This window comes from Panulirus ornatus, chromosome 68 (assembly GCF_036320965.1).
Source record: "Panulirus ornatus isolate Po-2019 chromosome 68, ASM3632096v1, whole genome shotgun sequence".
In the NCBI taxonomy this organism is placed as follows: domain Eukaryota; kingdom Metazoa; phylum Arthropoda; class Malacostraca; order Decapoda; family Palinuridae; genus Panulirus; species Panulirus ornatus.
Window position 1 is genome coordinate 17,867,827 of NC_092291.1, and position 21,907 is coordinate 17,889,733.

A 21,907-nucleotide genomic window follows, 5' to 3' on the forward strand; every position below is an offset into this window, starting at 1 on the left:
GCTGGTCTCAAAGCAAGAGGACAAAAGAAATTCAAGCTGATGTGATAAACACACACACACACTCTCTCTCTCTCTCTCTCTCTCTCTCTCTCTCTCTCTCTCTCTCTCTCTCTCTCTCTCTCTCTCTCTCTCTCTCTCTCTCTCTCTCTCTCTCTCTCTCATCTTAGAAAAACAAGATAGATCCCTTCTTTGTGCAGGAGATGAAAGGAAGGTTAAGAGATAAAGTGCTTATAATGGCGTTGGTGAATGTGAGGGCTGGAAATTGTGCGCGTTGGTGAATGTGAACGCTAGTAAATGTGGGCGTTAGGAGACGGCCAACAAATTGCCACGATATCTTTCAGGAAGTTGCATTGTGACCAACTGCTTGTTCCTTCCTCTTTCTTCCGAAAAAAAAAAAATTATATTTACTCACAGAAGCTTCCAAACTTTTAGCTCGGTACGTACCTGGGGAGGCAAGTTGGCATGCTCACTTTTACTGTGGCAGGCCTAATGACCTTCCTCATAGGTCGATGGCCGTAAAACCCAACAGACAACCAGCTCTGAGACTTCCCTCCTCACATCGAGATTCATTTCACTTGATTCTGGTCCCAGTATTCGTTGCTTATGTTGTCAGGCCATCATGACAGTCATGTACTTATCCTCCAGTGGAAGTTGCTCAGGTATGTTTTCGTTTGGACTGTGGTCTTTCCCAGTCTCTCGTGATATATCTTATTACCCTCTGATCTCTCCGAGTATCCTGTGATCTATTTCAGTGTCCTGTAATCTTTCCCGGTATGTGACTTCTTTCACAGTATCCCATGATCTTTCCCAGTATCCTTTGATGTTTCCTAGTTAGTTGATTTTATCAAGTTTTCCCCACCACCATGAAACTAGTTTGGACTTCCAACCTCATAACTCTCCTATGAGGGACAGCATCAGAGGCCAGATGTCAGTCTAAGAATGCGCAACTACCCACTCCGCCCACAAGTGTGTGTGTGTGTGTGTGTGTGTGTGTGTGTGTGTGTGTGTGTGTGTGTGTGTAATTACCTATTTCCATTTCACGGGGGGAATGTTGACTTGTCTCTTGAAATTCCTCTTCTGTTATATAACTTTTTAAACTTCTGTACGTCAAACATATTCACAGTTTCATTACTCAGTTTCTTCCATTGATCACTATTCAAGACATCACCAGGGAGACCTGGTTTCTGCAGAGCGAACAGCTTTAGAAACATAAGTCTTTCCTCTAATGGCTTCTTCTGGTATCAGTGTAGTCGCCCTCTTAACCTAGAGCAAGCTAGCCAAGCCCTCGCCCTGCCCAGTGTTTATTGCCTTACTGAATCGTCTGAGGCCAGGCTGGTGCAAGAGGAAGTAGAGAATGTGAGGCAGTTCTCTTGAATAAACCCTGGTTAGTGTCAAGTGTCACCTGGTTTATGGTGAACTTTTGCCTCGCTTTATAAAAACGTGAATAAATTTACAGTATGTCGGAGGTCAAGGGAGATATCTATCAGTTCTTGGGATTGCTTATTCATTTGGAAGAATCAGTCATGCCCTTGTTATAAATAAGTATAAGAGCAGTGAATTATAAGATTGATGTGTGATGCCTTTTTGAGGGAATTTGTATCATGCTAGTAAATACCTGCCACTGTCAGTTGAGTCTGTTAATAGGTATATGAACTGGAAATGATTTGGCACATGCCTCACAAATTGGCCTAAGACACTGATGTTGTATAGATGGTCTGTGAGATATTGTGCCACGTTCATAGATGTTCACCTCGATACATAATAACGAGGCAAACAGCGAAGGAACAAAATGTTTGGGTTCATTTCACCTGACAGCAACTGCAGCTGTTGGTCTGGTTGTCCAAACTAAGAAGGCCTCTCACGTGTGGCAAAGTGTTGCCGCTGAAGATTGGTGGGAAAAAATGTGTACGAGTCATATTTCTTGGATATCTCACGAAGTTTTCTGCGCGCATGGCAGGGTGCGGAGAGCAACAGCACCATGTGTTCAAGCAGTAACGGGCATGAAGGAAGTGGGTCTTGAGGCAGGTCGGGATTGGCAGCTCCTCTTAATGCAGATGACAGACTTATTATGTTCTGAGCCAACTGCTTTGTTGGTTGTAGAAATTTGCCAGACTCTTCCTTACCCCCTTCCACCACTCTCTCTCTCTCTCTCTCTCTCTCTCTCTCTCTCTCTCTCTCTCTCTCTCTCTCTCTCTCTCTCTCTCTCTCTCTCTCTCTCCATCTATCCATCTATATATATATATATCTTTCTTTCAAACTATTCGCCATTTCCCGCGTTAGCGAGGTAGCGTTAAGAACAGAGGACTGGGCCTTTGAGGGAATATCCTCACGTGGCCCCCTTCTCTGTTCCTTCTTTTGGGAAAAAAAAAAAAACGTGAGAGGATTTCCAGCCCCCCGCTCCCTCCCCTTTTAGTCGCCTTCTACGACACGCAGGGAATACGTGGGAAGTATTCTTTCACCCCTCTATCCCCAGGGATATGTATATATATATATATATATATATATATATATATATATATATATATATATATATATATATATATATATATATCCCCTTTTCTATATGCTGTTAATAAAATCGTCAGTGCAAGGGATAGGGTGAAAAGAAGAGAGAGAAGTTTCATGTTGGTAATACTTGATGCTTAAGTTTGATTTAACTTGGTCAGATGGTGGCAATCTGGACTGCGGTTGGCTGCTGGACGTGAGAGGTGTAGCAAATGTGAACAATATAGAAGCCTTACTAACGAGTACAATAGTGGCTGAGAAAATGGTGTACATGTCTCAGGTGTGTTCGATGTAAACCAGACCAGTAGATCCGGTACGCTGAACAAACTGTGGGTATAAGTGAGCATGCGGGTATAAGTTTCATGATGGAACAATGTCGTTCTAACAGATATAACTGGGTGTGTGAGACTGGCTTTAAATAATATCACAGATGTACAGTACTGGAGGAGGGTCATTGTACATCCTTCTTGTATGTATAAGACACTCAGGGATTGTGTGCACTCACCGTTGTGCAGTATACCCCGTTATCTACAATTAAAGCAAGCAACTGTAGCTCCTACTCCGTGCACGCACTGCTTCACCTTCACATGTAAACAAAGAACTGTCGCAGAATCATAATCCTTGTTCCCAATACGACGGACCAAAACAAGAAAAGCCTAGTAATCTTAACATTATGAAAATAGTAAGTGAATATTGAACAATGGGAAAGCGGCATATTCATGAGAGGATAAATAAAGATGAGAACGCAGCCATTTGAAACCGAGGAAGCCCTGGAAAGGTTAAGAGGAAAAAAATAGATAAAGTATGGATCGTATACACCTTAGTAATATGGGCGTCAACTATGTAAATCCAGTTTACCAGCCTTGTAAACCACACACACACAATACCCTAGGAACACCACCTCCAACTTCTGAATATTTGCTCACACCGCCTTTGTAGGAAGAGAATGTAAAGCGATGTATTTTAACAAACGGTCGACACTGTGATGAATGCAAGAGTCTTTACCCGGGTGAGTGAGCGGCCACGACCGTGAGCAGGCAGGAAAAACTGGCAGCGGCCCAGTGAAAGTCTCTCTCACCCTCACAACAAACCTGGTGATATTTCCCCTGTTTCCTCACGTTCGCTCACTCACAGTTCTTAAGCGTGTCGTGTGTATTTTTATCCCCCCATTTCTGAAGTGGAGGAGGAGGAGGATTGCGTCACCCGTCCCTTATTCATCAGAGACCAAAAGGAGGAATTTTGTCCAGACTACGATGGAATATATCTTAGTCGGGGAAGGTGCGGTCACCCAATACACAATATATTGCTTCACATACACGCTATGGCACACAGACAGAGCAAGAACCATTCAACATGGGTAAAGCAGTACCTTATTTTTTATTTCTATTAATCTGCCGTTCATGTGGAAGACTTTTTATTGCTTTATTTTTTTTTTTAGAGTAATCTTGAGATATCTTGCCATCACTTGAATACATGTGGGAAAGATAGGCTTTAGATTAAGCGTTTCAAGTAGGGCAACAAGACTGTTACCAGGACTAACAAGCTATCAAAGCCTTTTAAAGTTATTCTCCCAACAGAATCCAGTCTTCCTGGTGACTCAAGATGATTATTCTTAACAAAAAAAGAAAGAATTTACGTCATGTGAAGTGCACAGAGGTCCTGTAACTGGAAACATTGGGTGACGGTGAGAAATGATTTCTCTCCGATGTAGAGATAAGATTCTTCAGATAATGATCCATTTAACGCGAAAATGAACTTCCTGCTGATATGAGTGACAATCAGTGAACTTTAATGAGACCGCACGATTATTAACAACCTGCAAGTTTTCATCATCTAGATAGAAATGAATGTAGGTAATTCCTTCGTTATGATTTAATAAGTCGTCTGTCAGCTGCTTGGCCTAATTGCACTCCTGGATGGAATCATGTCGGCATATTTCAGTGTGTTTTTAGGGCAGTAATTTCACATTCGTTACGATATGTTTCCCTGCCTCTCAGAAGACCCTCTAGCTTGTCACGATCAAGTACATAACGTAGTTTTTTTTTTTTTCTTATGATCTAACCCTTTGGCAACAATGTTATGACCTTTACGTACAATGGACTGGGTTTTTGATATGGCCCTAAGGGTTATGTCATGAGGCCAGTCCACCATATCCAAAGGTCATACCGTCGTGCTCAGAGGTTGTACCGTCGTGCTCAGAGGTTATACCGTCGTGCTCAGAGGTTATACCGTCGTGCTCAGAGGTTATACCGTCGTGCTCAGAGGTTATACCGTCGTGCTCAGAGGTGTACATGTACTGTCGGACTGAAGAAGTGAACCGTCGTGCTTAAGAAGGGCTGTACCCTCCTACTGAAAAGCAGAGCCCTTATGTTCTACGAGTTCAAGTCTTGGGGGAAGTGAATTGTCTTCAGTGGTCTCAGATGGTCGCGAATGGTCTTGAATTATACGAGCAATAGTCAAGCAACATGAAATAAATGTTTATACTGTACATTAGAAAGAGATGTATGTCGTGGTTGTGTGAAATGTAAATGATTCTGACAATTTGCATGATAAATGCTGTGCAATCCTGCTCCAGAACAGCATTTACCCTGTGCGTGTGTAAAAACAGCCTCGTATAAAGTGCAGGTTCCATGAATGGAAGATTGCCCGACAGCTGTTGCCCAGCATATACATTACTTGACGATCAGGCGCGCTGGCAACCGGAAGAAAGATATCCCGTGCAACTGCCGGAGCCACAGCGGCGTCGGCAAGAAGAGCACCTCCCTCGTCCGTCTGCAGCGTAGGAGCTGTACGTACACAAGTATGTACGACTGTTGTAGGATATATAATAATCAACGACCGATGTTAAGAATGAGGAGGGTATGTAGACCGATATTGAAAATGAGGATCGTTTTCTGATGCGCCAGTAATTTGTAGCTGTTTCGACTCTTACGCTTCTAGACTGCGTGGGTTTAATTAAGGCTGTTGACGTCGTTTCATACCCCACCAATCGAGTGATGCTTCCACGGCACGATCATTACACGCGAGTGTTCAGCTTAACTTTGGTTACTGATTTGATATTGTTTATCTTCCTACAACTTGAGGATCAGGACGACTGCTTTCATTCATCACTGGTAAGTTTACCAAACATTATGCTCCTCGTCGACCACCTTTACATCATAATTCACAAGTGGTGACAGCCAGAGGGTCAATAAAAGTGTAACTTTCCTCTGCACCGGATGTGCATCCGGTTTTATATCTGACTTATGATCATGAGCTGAATCACGAACACCCGAGCAAAATGTAAGAGGACCGGGGGCCGCTGCTAGGGTTAACCATTTTATTGTATTTGATGCCACTCGGTATTTACTGAGTCAATAATTTTGGCAACGAAGATGTTGGTTCTTTTTTTTTTCAACAAAATTTGGTAGTCACTATTAGTAGTAGTAGTAGTAGTAGTAGCAGTAGTAGGAGTAGTAGTAGTAGCAGTAGGAGTGGTAGTGGTAGTAGTAGTAGTAGCAGTAGTAGGAGTAGTAGTAGTAGCAGTAGGAGTGGTAGTGGTAGTAGTAGTAGTAGCAGTAGTAGGAGTAGTAGTAGTAGCAGTAGGAGTGGTAGTGATAGTAGTAGTAGTAGCAGTAGTAGGAGTAGTAGTAGTAGCAGTAGGAGTGGTAGTGGTAGTAGTAGTAGTAGCAGTAGTAGGAGTAGTAGTAGTAGCAGTAGGAGTGGTAGTGATAGTAGTAGTAGTAGCAGTAGTAGGAGTAGTAGTAGTAGTAGTAGTAGGAGTGGTAGTGGTAGTAGTAGTAGTAGCAGTAGTAGGAGTAGTAGTAGTAGCAGTAGGAGTGGTAGTGGTAGTAGTAGTAGTAGCAGTAATAGTAGCAGAAGTAGGAGTAGTAGTAGTAGTAGCAGTAGGAGTAGTAGTGGTAGTAGTAGTGCATTGAGACGTGTTCAGTGAGTGGGGTACCTACCAGAGTTATTGGAATCTTTCCCTATTAATAATCTATGTACACCACAGTGATGCGATTTCACGAAGTCTTAAGCAGATGTATACCAGTAGTATTGATCAACATCAGGTTAACTTGAAGGTAAAGATGGATTGGAGGTAGGAGGTAACTTAGGAAGAACAATCGTTCGATAAGGGAACTTGGCCAGGAAGAACACGAAGTCGAGGAGGAAGCTTGGACAGGAAAAATGTTAAGTTAAAACAAGCTACAGTAATGGGTGGTTCGTGGTTGTGGTGTAATTACTTGACAGAGGCGGAAACCACAGCGTCTGGGGGGCAGTGGTGAAGGCGATGGTGGTGGTGATGGTGAGGAATGGCGATAGTGATGCTATGGTTGTGATGGTGATGATGGTGATGGTGAGGGGGGGCGATGATGATGATGATGATGGTTATATCGTCATGGTAAGGGATGGTGTCAGTTATGTAAACATTCAAAAAGTAAATCATTTAACAATGATTGCGTAGAAAATCGAAATTGACAATTCATGGTTTCATTCTTGGATGTCCTAATCATTTTGATAAGTTTCGTTGTGGCTCATGGCACATGGAATGGTACAGTATATAGGTAACTGATATTTCTAAATCACACACTGGGTCATCCGTCGTATTTCATTTCTTTTATAAACGGTGAAGTTGTAGGAACGGATACGTTTTCCCAATCCATGTTTTTTTCTTAGCAACATTACATATTATACTTTATTGTGTAATCGGCGGAGAATGACAGAGACGACGTGTTTCTAGTTCAAATCTCTAATAAAACTTGTGTCAGTCAGCGAGGTGTCCTGACCCGAGCATGACTGACTCCCTTGGCACACACGCACACACTGGGGTCTGGTGGATGATGGTTATATCCACAGACCATCATGAAGATCACGAGAGGCGAATGGCTAGCTGCCAGGGTTCGAGACCAGCTGGCCAGGTACCAGGACAAATGGTATGGTGTTTCTTGTCCGTAATCACCAAGATAAATCTTCCATAGCGATGGCAATCGTTTGTTTACACGAGAGATCCCGGCGTTTTACCTTCAAACTTCTTGCATAACTTGTTATATTGTGTGAAGTGAGAGGTCCAGAGGCCTCATGGCCCGATTGTTTTACTTCATAAGTGGATTTTGCCACGGGTGAAGGTGATCACACTGCACAATAACGATACATGTCTGTCTGTGTGTGTGTGTGTGTGTGATCCAATTGAACTAGGGAGATTGGCAATAACTGGCCTGTCTGAAGTACACAGATTTTATTTCTTTTTTCTTACATTAACTGTATTTTTCGTTGCAATATTAGTTTGTAATGACTCTGCACTTTCTCATTGTAACAGTAAACTGTCGGTCTCTTTACACTGCCCTTCTATGTACCGCTGGTGATATTATTTATGGACATGGTAAGTTATTTCTATTTACAAATAGATATCGGAGGCGTGTCTAGACAATTATTTTTTACCATTTCTCATCTTGATTTAGGTGACGTCCTTTTAGGATTTATATTCACGACCTGTTTTTCAGTTGAGTACTCCCTTTTGTGTCAGTCAGTCAGTCTGTGTGTCTGTTTGTGTGTGTAATGATGTGTTTCTGAGCGTGTGTTTATGTGGTTCAACAGGTGTGGTTGACGCTGCTGGTGGTGGCGGCGGCTGCGTCCGAGGCCCAGGCTCAGTTCAGGTTCCCCCAGCTGCCCTCGCCGCCCGAGATCATCTTCGGTGCCTTCAGACCACTCTTCGGGCGTCCGCGGCTCCGCCCACGCCCGCGCCCGCGCCCTCCCATCCTCGTGCCTTCCTCCCAGTTCTTCCAGCAGCAGGTGAGTGGTGATGGACTCTGGCATAAGTGCCTTTGTCGGATGAGCAGGTTTGCAGACCCAGGATGAGCTCGTATGAATTCAGTCCCTTGCGAACTACGACATAACCCCCTCCCATATGTCGACGTACACCTTGGGTAAGAACACTAGTCATTGTGCTCATGGATAAAGAAATTGCACCCATGGGGTTCTGCCATCGTTCTCAAGGGGTTAAGTCATCATTCTGAAGGGGTTAAATCATCATCTCAAGGGGTTAAGTAGCCATGGTCATGGGGTTAAACACCCTGGATGAACTGTCCGTTGACAAATATAAACATGTGCACAAACCTCTTGCGTGTGTGTGGTTGTGTGCGGAAAAGGTAGACATAGCCATAAGTCAGTCGAGGTGCTTCGAGGAGACAGATATCCATCAACACTTTGTACGTAGTTGTTATAAATGATGATACATCCAGGTATTTTGAGGCCAAAAAAGGAATGTCTCTTACACACTGTAAGGATGATTCAGTATGTTAGATACAGGAAACAAGATGGGACATGAGCGCACATATGTCAAATGAAAACTAAGAGTTAGAGGCCTCCAGCTAATGACATCTTCCACTTCTAATCCGAGGTGAGAGGTGTAACTGTATTTCCATATCTGGCTCTCCTTGTGAAAGACGTAATTCGGATTTACCTCATGTCCTTAATGAATGTTAGATGTTTATGGATCGAAAGCTTTCTTCATGGGGAAGTGCAATTGCGCTACTCAATGAAGACACACGGTATATGAGCTCCACACACGCTGCAACTTGCCAAACTTACTTTAGAACATAAGAACAAAAGAGAGAAAATTCCGAGATGAATAATCTCAGGTGTTATTTCTCTTCAGGGAGAACATCAGGGAAATGCAGCCCTGTGTGTTCTTCGTAAGAAATTTGCAAGACAAGTAAGGAGTTAGCTGGGGCAACCCAACAACTTATCGTTCAATGTGATATTTCAGCAAGTTCTGAAGACACTCAGTCTATCAGTTTGTGTCGATAGAATGGATTTTTTTTTCTTAAGTGTTCGCTCAGAGCACTGTTAACATTCTCCTTAGAGTTGGTACGTTGATAGAGAGACTTGTGTGGCTATGGTCACCATCGTCAATGTTTGCCCAAACTCACTTCCCGTGCTATGTTGTGGCTGCTTAGCTTGCTGCTTTAGTCCTTAACCTTCAGGGAACACCTTTACATTTGCTTAGTGTTAGATACTTATAAGGACACTAGTTTATAAGCTGGTAAAGCTATGTTGTCCACATGACGCCAGAGGTTGCATCGACAAGTTATGGGATAAATGACTGGTTTTTGTCTCCCACAGACACTGGTGCTGTGTCGCAGGCCACTCCGCCCGTGTCGGCTCTTGAGGCCGGAGGTTGGATGATACAGTTGTTTGCTTCTATCTCTCTCTATCTCTCTGTAGTCCCTCAGTAACGATGCATAGTCGCTAGTGTCTTCTAGATTGATTCATGATCATTGTTCCTGCAAGGGCAATGATTCCCTCGCCTGTGTACTCCGACTTAGTTCGTTCGTCAAGTGTATGTAGGCAGCGCGAGCCAGCTTCATTCTTCGTGCTGTTCCTCACGACTCTAGACACAGCTTCGAATCCTTCAACCCCCAGGGGGACGTAGCACACGGAAATACAGAACTACGCTTGCTTAAGATATCTAAGAATCGTGTATTTCTCACTGATTTTACAGATTATGATGAATTTGCTGTCATGTTACGCTACATTATCCGTCCCTTGTGGCCCTAGTAGTGTGCTGCCAGGCTTGGCTCTGCCTACATCACTTAAGTTATCTAGAAAGCTTAAACCGCTTCTGTAGCGCTACAGGTTACATCTGTACTCCCGTTACTAACACCCCGCTATAGGACATAGATTACAGGTGTACCTCTTGTTGCTAACGTCCCGTTATAGTGCTAAGATTACAGCTGTACCTCCTGTTGCTAACGCCCTGTTACGTTTACCAGATTACAGCTGTGTCCCCTCTTACTATTGCCTCACAGCAGTACCCATTTTACAGTTGTATCTCCTGTTACTATTGTACCGCTATAGTACCACCTATTACTCAGTCGCCGATGCTGTAGCCAATTTTCAGCTGTGCCTTCTGTTACTAACGCCCTACTACAGCACGTACGTTACAGCCGTAACTCCTATTACTAACGCCCTGCTGCAACACCCAGCTTAAAGCGGTGCCTCCTGCCACTAACACACCTGGCTAACACTCCCCCCGACGACCACTTCCCCCAAAGCACACCCGTCTTGACCCATGATTATTGACAGAGGATCATTGACACGCATTTTTAGAGCTTCGAGCCACGTTTGACCTGCTGCAGTGGTGCCATGGCATGTGTGGCCGCCTTGTATACATCACCTTTTCGACGTTTTACATTTCGTGCTCAAGCCTGCGTGTGTGGTAAAAATGCACGTACGTTTTGGAGGGAAAATTTTCGCAGGCGGCCCTACTGAAGGTGTTGCCATCGATGTATGTACACTGGGACAATTGGCTCATGATATGCAGTGTAATCTTCCAGCGATTATTGCCAATAATGTCTCGGGTTAGACGGAAGGGGGGAGGAGGAGGAAGAGGAGGAGGAGCTGAGGGGGTCTTCCTGGCCTGTGCCTTCGACCCAGCATCTTACCCGAGGTGTATCTGACCTGCGTCTCAAAACCCACAACCCTTGACCGAGTCTTTCCCATGGGTTCCTGACGTCTTGCACCACTTACGGGTCTTCGTCACTCCTCTTGTATTATGGGATCTTGATCATGCGATCTGAGCCTACAACCCTTCACCCAGAGACCTGAGGTTCCTAGCCCATGGATCTTGACCTGCGGCTCCCAACCCATGAATCTTGACCTGCGGATCTTAACCCATGGATCTTGACCTGCGGCTCCTAACCCATGAATCTTGACCTGCGGCACCTAACCCATGGACTTTGATTCGTGGCTCCTAACCCATGGATCTTGACTTGTGGCTCCTAACCCATGGATCCTGACTCGGGGATCTTTACATAGACGTATCTACCACTTTAAACCACTTGGTGCAGCTTTCCTCGTGGTCCCCTTTGTGCTGATCACGTACAGAAATTCGAATGTTAAGTTTCAGAAGTTAACACAGCTAAAGACCAATAGAAAATTCACAGTTTTTTGATAGATATTCTCATTATCATGCTTGTGGATTACACAAAATATACTTTTAGGAAATAAGGTAGAACCAAAATGACTTTTAACAAGCGATCTCGTTTCCAAGGAAAACAAAGTAATCCGTGATGATCTTTTAGGTTTATAATCGAAAAAATCCGACAAGATTTTGGAAAAAATCTTTAACTTCACCAAACAGAACAAAAACATTAAAAGAACAGCACGTTAACTGGAAGGACCCCCGCCAGTGCGTTGCACCGACACTGTATACGCCTCCGGATCTTTATCCATCATCTTCAACCACTGGGCTTTGACTGTGGGCCCTTGACCCCGTTCTTTGTATCCCTGATCCCCAGCCCACGGTCAGTGGTGGGTGGTTCATGATGCGCAGCCCAGGTCAGTGGTGGGTGGTTCATGATGCGTAGCCCACGGTCAGTGGTGGTTGGTTCATGATGCGCAGCCCACGGTCAGTGGTGGGTGGTTCATGATGCGCAGCCCACGGTCAGTGGTGGGTGGGTAGTTCATGATGCGCAGCCCACGGTCAGAGGTGGGTGGTTCGTGGAGACGAATTTTCGACCCTTGGTTCTAGAACCCAGTGAGGCTGACCCGCGACATCCGAATGTTGCCATTACTGGTGGCAACATTTGCATGACTTTCAGACCGTTAATTTTTAACCTGGAGTGCAATGGGTTTCCAACAGCAAACTTGGCTTTGTCTGTACCATCTTATAGGATTACAGAAATACCCACTCGTGCCTTGCCATAAGGTCAAAGCAACTGCGTCACAGAGTATCAAATCCACTAAAGATACTATTGGCCTGTGGTCTCATTCTACCCTAGACCTTTCTTCGTGACTTTATCCCACCAAGAAGTGATCCTTTCGTGGCCTTGTCCTCTGATGACCCTACCCTGCCATGGCTTTTAGAAGACCTTCTTTTTTTTTTTAGATTCATTTGCCTGAGAAGTGCTTACAGTGCAACCTCATAATCTCTGGCCGTTCTCCTGCCTGTCGCTGCCCCCAACGGTAATGTATGTTGGTTTGTGGAACTTGTCATACAGTAGACTTCTGCTGCTTGTCTGAGGATGCAGTTCTCTCCAGTAGCCTGCTCTGTATATACGTTTTTACACCAGTAGTCTGTTTACAGTTTACTCTTGTACCGTATCTATAAATGCATCATAAACCTGTAGTCTTTGTGTATTTACAGTGTACACTATAGTCCGTCTGTATATACAGTATAAACCTGGAACCTGCCTGTGTATACAGTTTAAACCTATACAATTTAAACCCATGGCCCGCCTGTGTATGCAGTTTAAACCTATAACCTGTCTTTGTATGCAGGTTAAACCTATAAACTGTCTGTGTATCCAGATTAAACCTATATAACTGTCTGTGTATACAGTTTAAACCTGTAACTTGTCCATGTATACAGGTAAAACTTAACATGTCTTGTGTATTCAGTGTAAACCTATAACCTCTTTGTAAGCAGTTCTTTCTTGTAGTCTGATTGGATATGTATTTTGCACCTGGATCCTTCTGTAGTATACTGTAAACTCTTGTAATGTTTAGGTATCTGTTTTCCTCCTTATAGCCTGGCTTAGAGTCCCCTCTTCACAGGTGCAGCCTCCGATGGCGAGGTGAACCACATGGCTTACCCCATGTGTTGTCACTGCCCTATAAACAAGTAGAACTTACCTTGCTCTTTAGGGAAGATAACACGATTGGAGATGTCACTGTACTCTAATACAAAGGTGCCACTTTGTCTGGGGAAGGGAAAACTTATGCAGAGGAGAGACCTCTACTGGCGACAGGTGGAAGGATAAGACGCCAGAGAGAGGATGATGTGGTGGTGAGAGGATGGGAAGTTTTGAATCGAGCATCTTAGGCTCGCACGGTTGCGTGCAATGGGATGGAAGGGAGTTGGGAAGTGGCTGTGGATCTGTTCAGCTGTTGTGGTACAGAACTACTGTGTGATACCATGTATTTTACCCGTACCATCGGCCTTGTCACCGAGAGTCGTGAGAAAACACTTGATGACGTTACGAGAAGATATGAAGAATGAATATGCTCTGAAAGGAAAAAGAGGTATATAGCACACATGTTTATCACGTTACGCTGAGTGGTTGTGTGTGTGTGTGTGTGTGTGTGTGTGTGTGTGTGAGGTAGACCACCAGGGTCTGTCTGGATAACGGAAGCTTATAAGAGGAGTAACCCTTCATCCTTAAGTTTGATCAGTCAGTTGACACCTGTGGCGTCTTCTTGTGATATTGTCAACACCTGTCACCTACCAGCTGCGCTTCCCTACGGGGGCTCGCTTGTTTCTTCTCGTGAATAAATTGCATAATGTCTTCCTCTATGATGAATTGTGAAGTATAATCCTCACTTCGTAGAATAAACTGATACCCGCTTTCGCTTGTAGTTCTTTTATAATATCACCTTAAAACATTTCTTACTGTCTGCCAATGATTAGTTTAACAGGAATAGTTTCTTTTTTTTTTTGACTGGTAGTGTTGTTGTTTTTTGAAAAACATTTTCTTTTAGTTGAGTAAGTAGATAGAATAGAGATAGTGTTTTAGTACTAGAGATGCGTCTGCATCATCAGCTGGAGTGTCTAACAGTATCTCTCTCCCCCCCCCTCTCTCTCTCTCTCTCTCTCTCTCTCTCTCTCTCTCTCTCTCTCTCTCTCTCTCTCTCTCTCTCTCTCTCTCTCTCTCTCTCTCTCTCTCTCTGACCTCCACTCCTTTTTAATATTGTCTCTTCCCCACGACCCTCCTCAACCTCGTCGTCCCTCAGACCCGCTTCGCTGCTTCCCTACCTATCCCCGGCTTCCAGAGAGCCTCCTCCCTCCCTCTCCGTGGTCTGACCACACTCCGCTACCCAGCAGACCCAAGAGCCACTCCTAGAGCCTCCTGGGCTCCACACCCCCTCGACCAACTAGTCTCCTGGATGAGCCTGCTCTTCCTAACTATCTACACCTCAGGTTCTCTACCATCTACCCCTTAGCGGCCCCAGACAGTGTCGTTCCTCCTTCCCCCTCACAACTCACAGTCTCCATTACCCTAGACTCCTCACTCTACCAGCTCCCAGGACCCCTCACTTTCCTACCTGACCGTCCAGGTTCTACCAGACCCCAGACTCACGAGTCCACCGTACTCATGGTTTTGACTCATGCAGCTTCCCGCCCTCCCTCCCTCCCTGCTTCCCTCCTCTCCCATTCCTTTCCACTAGCTCCCCACGTACCTGGACCTTTCCACTTATCTTTCCCACCACTTACCCCTTTCCGGCTGTCGCTTCCTCTTACTCCGTGTTCCCCACCTTGTCATGAGCCTAACTCCCACTTACTCCGGCAGAACCAGCGGCCGCCGCCCCCCGTGCCGCCGCAGGTGTTCAGGCCGCAGCCGCAACCGCCTCAGCAGCAGCAGCAGCAGCAGCTCCTCGCCCTCGCTCCACCGCCACCGCCACCCGCCAGACCCGTGAGTTGTCAGCCGGAGGGAGGAAAGGCTGATGTAGGTTGGGTGAGGGAGGCAGAAGGGAGGGTGACGAAATGGATGACTGGTTTAGGAAGGAAACTGATCGATGCAGGAGGGAATGTAAGGGATAGGGAGGGGAGAGGCGGGAGGGAAGCTGATGGAGGGGAGATGATGAAGTGAGGAAGTGAAGCTAAAGCTAGAAGAATGGAGGGAGATGGAGGAAGAGTGGGAAATTGGGCAGTAAGTCACGATGTGTTGATGATGGATGGAGAGGAAGGTGGATAGGTAGTGGAATGGACGTATGTGATAAAGGGAGGAGACTAGAAGGAAGCAGGGGGGTCGACTGTGACGACACTACAGTGTACAGTAGAGGGGGAGTGTGACAGGACGCACGCTATTTCGGGTTAAAGACGGCAGGAAATGATGCTGACATGTTCTTGTGATGATGATATAGATATCTATTAAGGAGTGAGACATGATTATTAGTGGATCTTGAAATAGTTCGCCCTCCCTCCACCCATAGTAACGTAGCAAGATCACGCTAGCATCTATCCGGTCTGAGAACCATCAGGCTAGTTAAGCCCCTCGCAGTTTTCCACCATTCGAAGTCTCGTCAAACCCTTTATATTTAGATATTTATACTCTTGTGTATAACTTAAATTCATTAAGGTACAGTTGATTATATTCTTTCCGTACCTAATGCATTATCATCTAAAGCATAAGAGTTGAATAATGGTAATTTTATAGAAGTCTCCCATATAAATAAATCAAAGAAAACTATTTCAGAAATTTAGAAAACGAAATATTGAATAGGGATACTTGCATAGCACACGCCACCTTAGAGGATATAACTGTCTCATTAAGCTCTGTATTTTCTACCAGTGAGCAGAAAGTACTCTTTTGCAGATAAGGAATATTGTGGACTATATACTGTTATAGTAATAACTAAAGATGTGACGTAAGATAACAAGATAAGGGAAGGTGTTGGATGGATATAGTGAAGAGATCTGTATATATGCGGAGGGATATGTTGATTTTGACATTAAAGAGCAACTGTATTTTATAATAATTTCTTGCTAACCCTCTATGCAACGTAGGTTATAAGATAATGAAAAGAAGTTTAGAAATTTTGATCATTTTCTCGCACATAAAGCGGCAATATAACACAGTATTTTCTTCCAGGCACCTCCAGCCCCAAGGCCAGCACCACAGCCACAGCCCCAACCTCAACAAAGGCCTCCATCTGACCTCGCTGGCTTTGGGTCACCTGCGTCCAGAGTCCCTTCTCAATCCACCACGTCCTCAGCCACAACGACCACAGCCACCACCACGACCACAAACATTCTCACCCTCACAGCCCTTCCCACCTCCGCTGTCCGGCCCAAGCGACAACAACATCATCGGCATGACCCCTCCTCCTCCACCACCACCCAAGCCAAGACCTACCTCCCGGAGGCCCATACCACCACCATCCTCGACACCTCCACCTCCTCCCCCACCCTCCACCTTCCAGACCTCCAGCCTGGCCACTGTTCAGCCAGTAACTCCGCCGTCATCTAATTCCGTGGACGACCTCTTGGTGAACCCCGTCCCAGCTGTCAATGCTGGTGTTTTGCCGCTTGCGAACGAGAAGCCTTTAGAACCCCAGTTATTCCCTCCTCTGGTGGATTTCGCCTGATCTTTAAGTCACTCTGTTTCGCAAACATCTGTTATTGGTATCCTTCTTGTTTTCCTTTCCGTAGAGAAAGACATATTAATTATTTATGGTCTGTAGTGCCACTCCAACTGTACCTGCTCTGGTTCACAGACTAAACATAATATAGTAACCCAGCCAACCCCAGCTGGTCCCTGTGACTTGCTTATATATATATATATATCGTCTCATTGGCTTAAATGGTCACTTGCATATGATACAGCACACGCTTGGAAAGGCTGCAGACCTTACTTCTTTTTTAATTTATAATTACCTCAGGACCTCTTTCTGAGAAAGAGAACTGGTGTTACCCAGGACTTCTTCCTAAAGGCTCCTGCAGCCCAAGGCTGCGCTGCTTCCAGTAGCAGAGATGTGGACTCTTTTAGGGTGAGAAGTTCTATGGCGAGAGTATATTCCCAATGATGCAACCTCACCTATACTGTCTTTTCACTTTTGGTGTCACCTCGAGTAAGCGAAATCCGGTGGTCAATTGCCACTTTGTATATAGTTAACTCATCGCAGTTCTTATAACCATAATTTACCATGGAAACATAGTCAAGTCTGGAATAGTACAGGGACCACATTTGAAATTATTAAAGATTTCATTTCTATCCAGAAAACTGGAAACCAACCTTTGCTTTTCTGGTACTTGAATAGAAAATATTCAGGTGTGGATTCTACACATTGCTTTAGTGCTCTGAGAACACAGAACTGGGTCCATCTGGGGTTAGGTTTTCCCATATATCAACCTGTATCTTTTGACCAAACAACCCTTCGTTTTCAGTGATTATTAGAAAACCGTCTACATCATATCTTATTTCTCAAACTCACGTCTGTGATATATGGCACAAGTGTCCGTCGTAAGTGCATTAATCTGTTTTGTTGTATTTTTTTTATTCGAATATCACATGCAGGTCTCATGCCTACTCTGTAAATAATGGATGACGAAGACTCACTCCGATTTGATCCCCAGAGAAGAGTGATCTCTATCTTTTTATTCTTTAGTTTGCTTTCTGTCATTATTATTTCTTTTCATTGTGTAAGTTGTCAGTCATGTAGTTACTGAAATGGATGAGTGTTTTGCCTAACTATTAGGCTACTAATCTTGATATACTTGTGCTGGCTGTGGTTCAGCCCTCCCGCACTACATACAGCTGTGCACTTGAAGGCAGAACTACAGATGATTCTAGCACGTAAACGCCTGTTCTGAGAACAGGTGTGTGGTATAAGTAATACAAGTGTTGTCTGTAACACGTGTGCTTATCTGGTTCGGGGGAGCTCACATTATTGTTGGTGTAAGCTAGCATTAAACTGTGTTTGCCTTGGTCTTTCTGTAATCCACTTATGTTATTCTCTATCAGTCTATCGTTTTTATCTTATATTGAATTTTCCATGCTAGAAAACAGGGTAATCCATACTTTCCCATTTTCACGTATACACACACACACACACACACACCAGTAAGGGATCTCTAAGCTGGACGAAGGTGACGTGCGGGCGCCCCAGGGCTCATTGCTGGGACGACTGCTATTCCTGACTTGCGTCAACGATCTTCCAGATGAGACGGATTCATACCTGAATATGCTTCCTCATGACGCAAGAGATATGAAGGTAGTGCAGAGCTGCACGGACGGCAAGATTCTATACTAAAACCTAGACAAGACTGCAGCAGTGGTCTGACTCATGGCTTATGGAGTAGAACCTTAGGAAATGTAAGTTCATGAAGATGATGAGCATGGGCTGAAACAAACCACTTGGCGAGTCATATAACGGGAGAAAGAAACCACAGGAGTCACACTGTGAAAGAGACCTGGGAGACAATATTGCACCGAACTTTTCGTCAGTGCAGGAGTTAATAAGGATAGTGAGAGAAGAAAAGCTATATTTCGGTTATTATCAAAACTGCCGTCATCTTTAAGAACTGTAAAAGATGTTTAGGAAGATATACACGACGTATATTCACCTTAAGCTGGAACAAGAGGCAACAGTCTGGCTTCTTCACTTGAAGAACCACGCGAGTTGCTGGAAAGGGTCCAAAGGACTCGAACAAGAATGGCGACGGGAAGAGAAAAGGATGAGCTCCGAAGAGAGAACAAACCTCAGTCTACATACTGTTGAAGTAAGAAGAACTACATACAAACATCAAAAAGTTCATGACGTTATTAATACAGATAGATATGTTCTTCGACATCAGAAAAAAAAGATAAGGACAAGCGGGAAGTGTGGAAGCTAGGCAAGAGAAAAGTACGGAAGCACTTATTCAGTAGCAGAGTTGTGGACACAGAACAAGCCAAGCAAGTAAATGTTTACTGATGGACACTTCAAAAGACTATGCACGAATAGTCAATAGCAGTAACAAACATTCACCCACAAATGCCGGGTACCTTTTTATCCTCCAACCTCAAGAGATTGGGTTGAATGCGAGTCGTATTCCTTCCCAAGGACTTAAGTATCTGCCGTGTGACTCGTAAGTTGCCACACAAGCCACCACACTACGAAGGCAGAAAATACTCTGGTCATTGCATGTCTCTTTATACTGTAGTGTGAGGTGCCCAACATCAGTCAAGACCAACCACGACAAAAGCCACTATGCGTCTCCTCATTCTCAGATGTTTCAGAAGGGTCCAGTGCTATTATTACACTACGTCACTTTGGTTATTGTGCAGGACCCATTTTAATCTGAAACGCTTGTCACTACCACCACTAAAGATCCAGGTAAGTGTGTGCACCCTTACATTCATTTGTGTGAGGTCTAGCACTAGCATCAACACGTCACAGGAAAATGTAGACTCTGGAGTACTTTCTTTGACAAGACTATACTTTCGGTGATGCAGCCTCACAAAAGGGGACTTTTCACTCGCCTTGTAAGCTTCGCCCCCTTTCCCATATGACTCACATCAGCTCCCATGATTCCATTTAGTGCCATCTCCACTTCCACGTTACTTAAACACTTGACTCCCAAGCTTTTACCTTTCACACACACACCCTGGCTAATCCATCTCTCTCCAGTGCTAAACCTAATAGTCTAATTCACAACTCAACTTTTTTTTATTTTACACTGTAGTTTCTAATTCGATTCTGCCACCAGCACCGTATCATCAGCAGACAGCAGTTGACTCATCTCCCAGCCCCACCCCCCAACAGGACTGGAGTCCATCATTTCCCTGCTGTTAACTGTAATGCAGTCTTTTAAGTTCTCATAGAAAACTCTGCTTGACGATGGTACTTCCCCTATTCAGCACTTACAAATTGGTGGTGATGATATGGCCATTCCCGACGCCTAGCCTTCCTACTGGCTGGTGGTCGAGGAATACAATAATGACCTACTCAACACTCCACGTTTGGTGGTTAACAATTAACATCTCGCATTTCCCATGAGGAGGTGTTTGTCAGAGGGCCCACACTCCTTCCTCATTTGGCTTTGCCTGTTGGGAAACGACCAGGTGGGTTGATTCTTCCCTCAATGTCACTATTTACTACATGCTGGTCAAGAGCAGCGACATTTCTTCCCGATGACTTCTTTCCGGTGCCCAAAGGAAATTTGGCTTACAGTATTGTTTCAAGACCAATGGAGAATTTCTCATGTATATTATGCTGATTTATGTCATTTATACATGCTTTATATGTTTTCAAATCATTGTGCATCTGTTATATATCTGGTTATGTATGTATACTGTGATGTGCACACTTAAGCACTGTGCTACATGAATTTATACAAATAAATTCATATTGTTTAAGATAAAGAAGTGTTTTCCTATGACCTAAAAAAGAGAATCTTCTATTTTTGATTGCCAAAATGTAAGTCATGTTGGCCGGGTGTGCACAAGAAGGAAAACAAAACTTTATTTATAGTGTTAATCGTATTCATATTGATAACAATGATCATTGCCAAAATGTCTACATTCATCTGTACGACAGTTTAAAGATCTAGAAATCACGAAACCATAGATTCAACCAAAGTATCTTCTGGATAACAATACTGCCGGAAAAGCGGCACCATGACTTTTTTTTTTTTTTAATCTTCCAATGCAGTTAAATTTGTTTGTAATTAAGAGCTTTGCTTCCAAACGTTAGAGCCACCTCACACTGTAAGGATTAGTGTATCTTAATTGTTATCTATTCAGCCTTGAAAGCTTAGTTCCAGATATCCTCTTGAGAGAGGAGGAGATTAAGGAAAATCCTTAATCTACTCATTACAGTGTAAGTTAGGGTGTAATCTATTCTTTTTCCTTTTATTAAAGAACATTTTATCGAAGGCGAATGTACACAGATGAGAATCAATCGTTCAAAAATGAAATTCACTTAACTAAAGTTAATGTATCAACAATCTGTCAGTGGGGAGAAGGCCAGCCTAATATCTTATCATACCTGCTAAGTAGATCATTTTTTTGATTTGGACACTTAATTTCACATTAGAAATAGAATGTCTTCCACACACATTATAAAGTTCTTCGTTATAGAAGCTTTAAGTCAATATAGAGCCAAAGTGTCTATAGTTGTCCTTAAGTCCGTATCCCGTATGAGTAGTAAACAGAAATTGTGACAAGTAACGTGTGTTTATGTCGGTTTTTAGTCTTTTTTCATTGGTGTACGACATCTCCACAAGGGATAATTCCGCCTCTAAGGTATGTAAAATTTGAAGGGAAATTAGAAGTGTTTCATAATGTTTGACGAAACGATTGGACAATTGAACTCCACAGGTTGAGGTGTGTTGCAAGGAGACCAGCCAGCTCCAGCTTCAGGATAAACCTAGTCTGAATTTGTAGAACAAAATCATTAATCAGGTATCCCATTGAATATTCTGACGTGAGTAGTTCATAATATTCAGCGAAACAATACACATCAGTCCGTATATGTTATTTTTCCGAGAAAAAAAAAAAGTAATTGTCAGTCAAACCATTCGGGGCCACATCAGTATTATTGTAATGGAAGGACGAGATTTGGATCAGTACGAGGAAGGATGACTTTATTCAGGCACTTCGTTATTAAGTTTTGGCTTTAAGACACTGGCAATAAATAAGAGCGATAGGGACCAGCTGAGTTCTTAAAAGTTCATTACACGTTTGTGATATTAGATGTAACGATAATTTTGTGAAAGCAAACGAAAGGAACTTAATAAAAGTAATGGACGTCCAGCAAAATACATTTCGTGGCATAATTACAATTTTTTCACTTTGAAAAATGACGTGTGCAGATTTTTTTTTTATCTGCATCATGTAAACAGGTACGAAAATTTAACATAAGTTGATAAACAGAAATATATGGGTATTACCTACAATGAAGATCGCCAGAGAAATACTTTTGGCCTTGGTCATCATAA

General features: G+C 43.7%; 1 protein-coding gene across 4 annotated transcripts in view; it reads left to right on the forward strand.

Moving 5' to 3' along the window:
- Positions 1-20,323, forward strand: part of LOC139747499 (uncharacterized) — a 169,189-nt gene extending 148,866 nt beyond the window's left edge. For 2 of the 4 annotated variants that reach the window (XM_071659896.1, XM_071659894.1), the window contains exons 2-5: positions 8,080-8,274; positions 9,607-9,660; positions 14,775-14,897; positions 16,077-20,323. In XM_071659896.1, the coding sequence (XP_071515997.1) occupies positions 8,080-8,274; positions 9,607-9,660; positions 14,775-14,897; positions 16,077-16,454 (750 nt within the window). In that variant the 3' untranslated portion in view covers positions 16,455-20,323. The remainder of the gene's footprint in view (positions 1-8,079; positions 8,275-9,606; positions 9,661-14,774; positions 14,898-16,076) is intronic. The other 2 variants (XM_071659898.1, XM_071659897.1) reach the window with 2 other exon arrangements.
- The last annotated feature ends 1,584 nt before the right edge of the window (positions 20,324-21,907 follow it).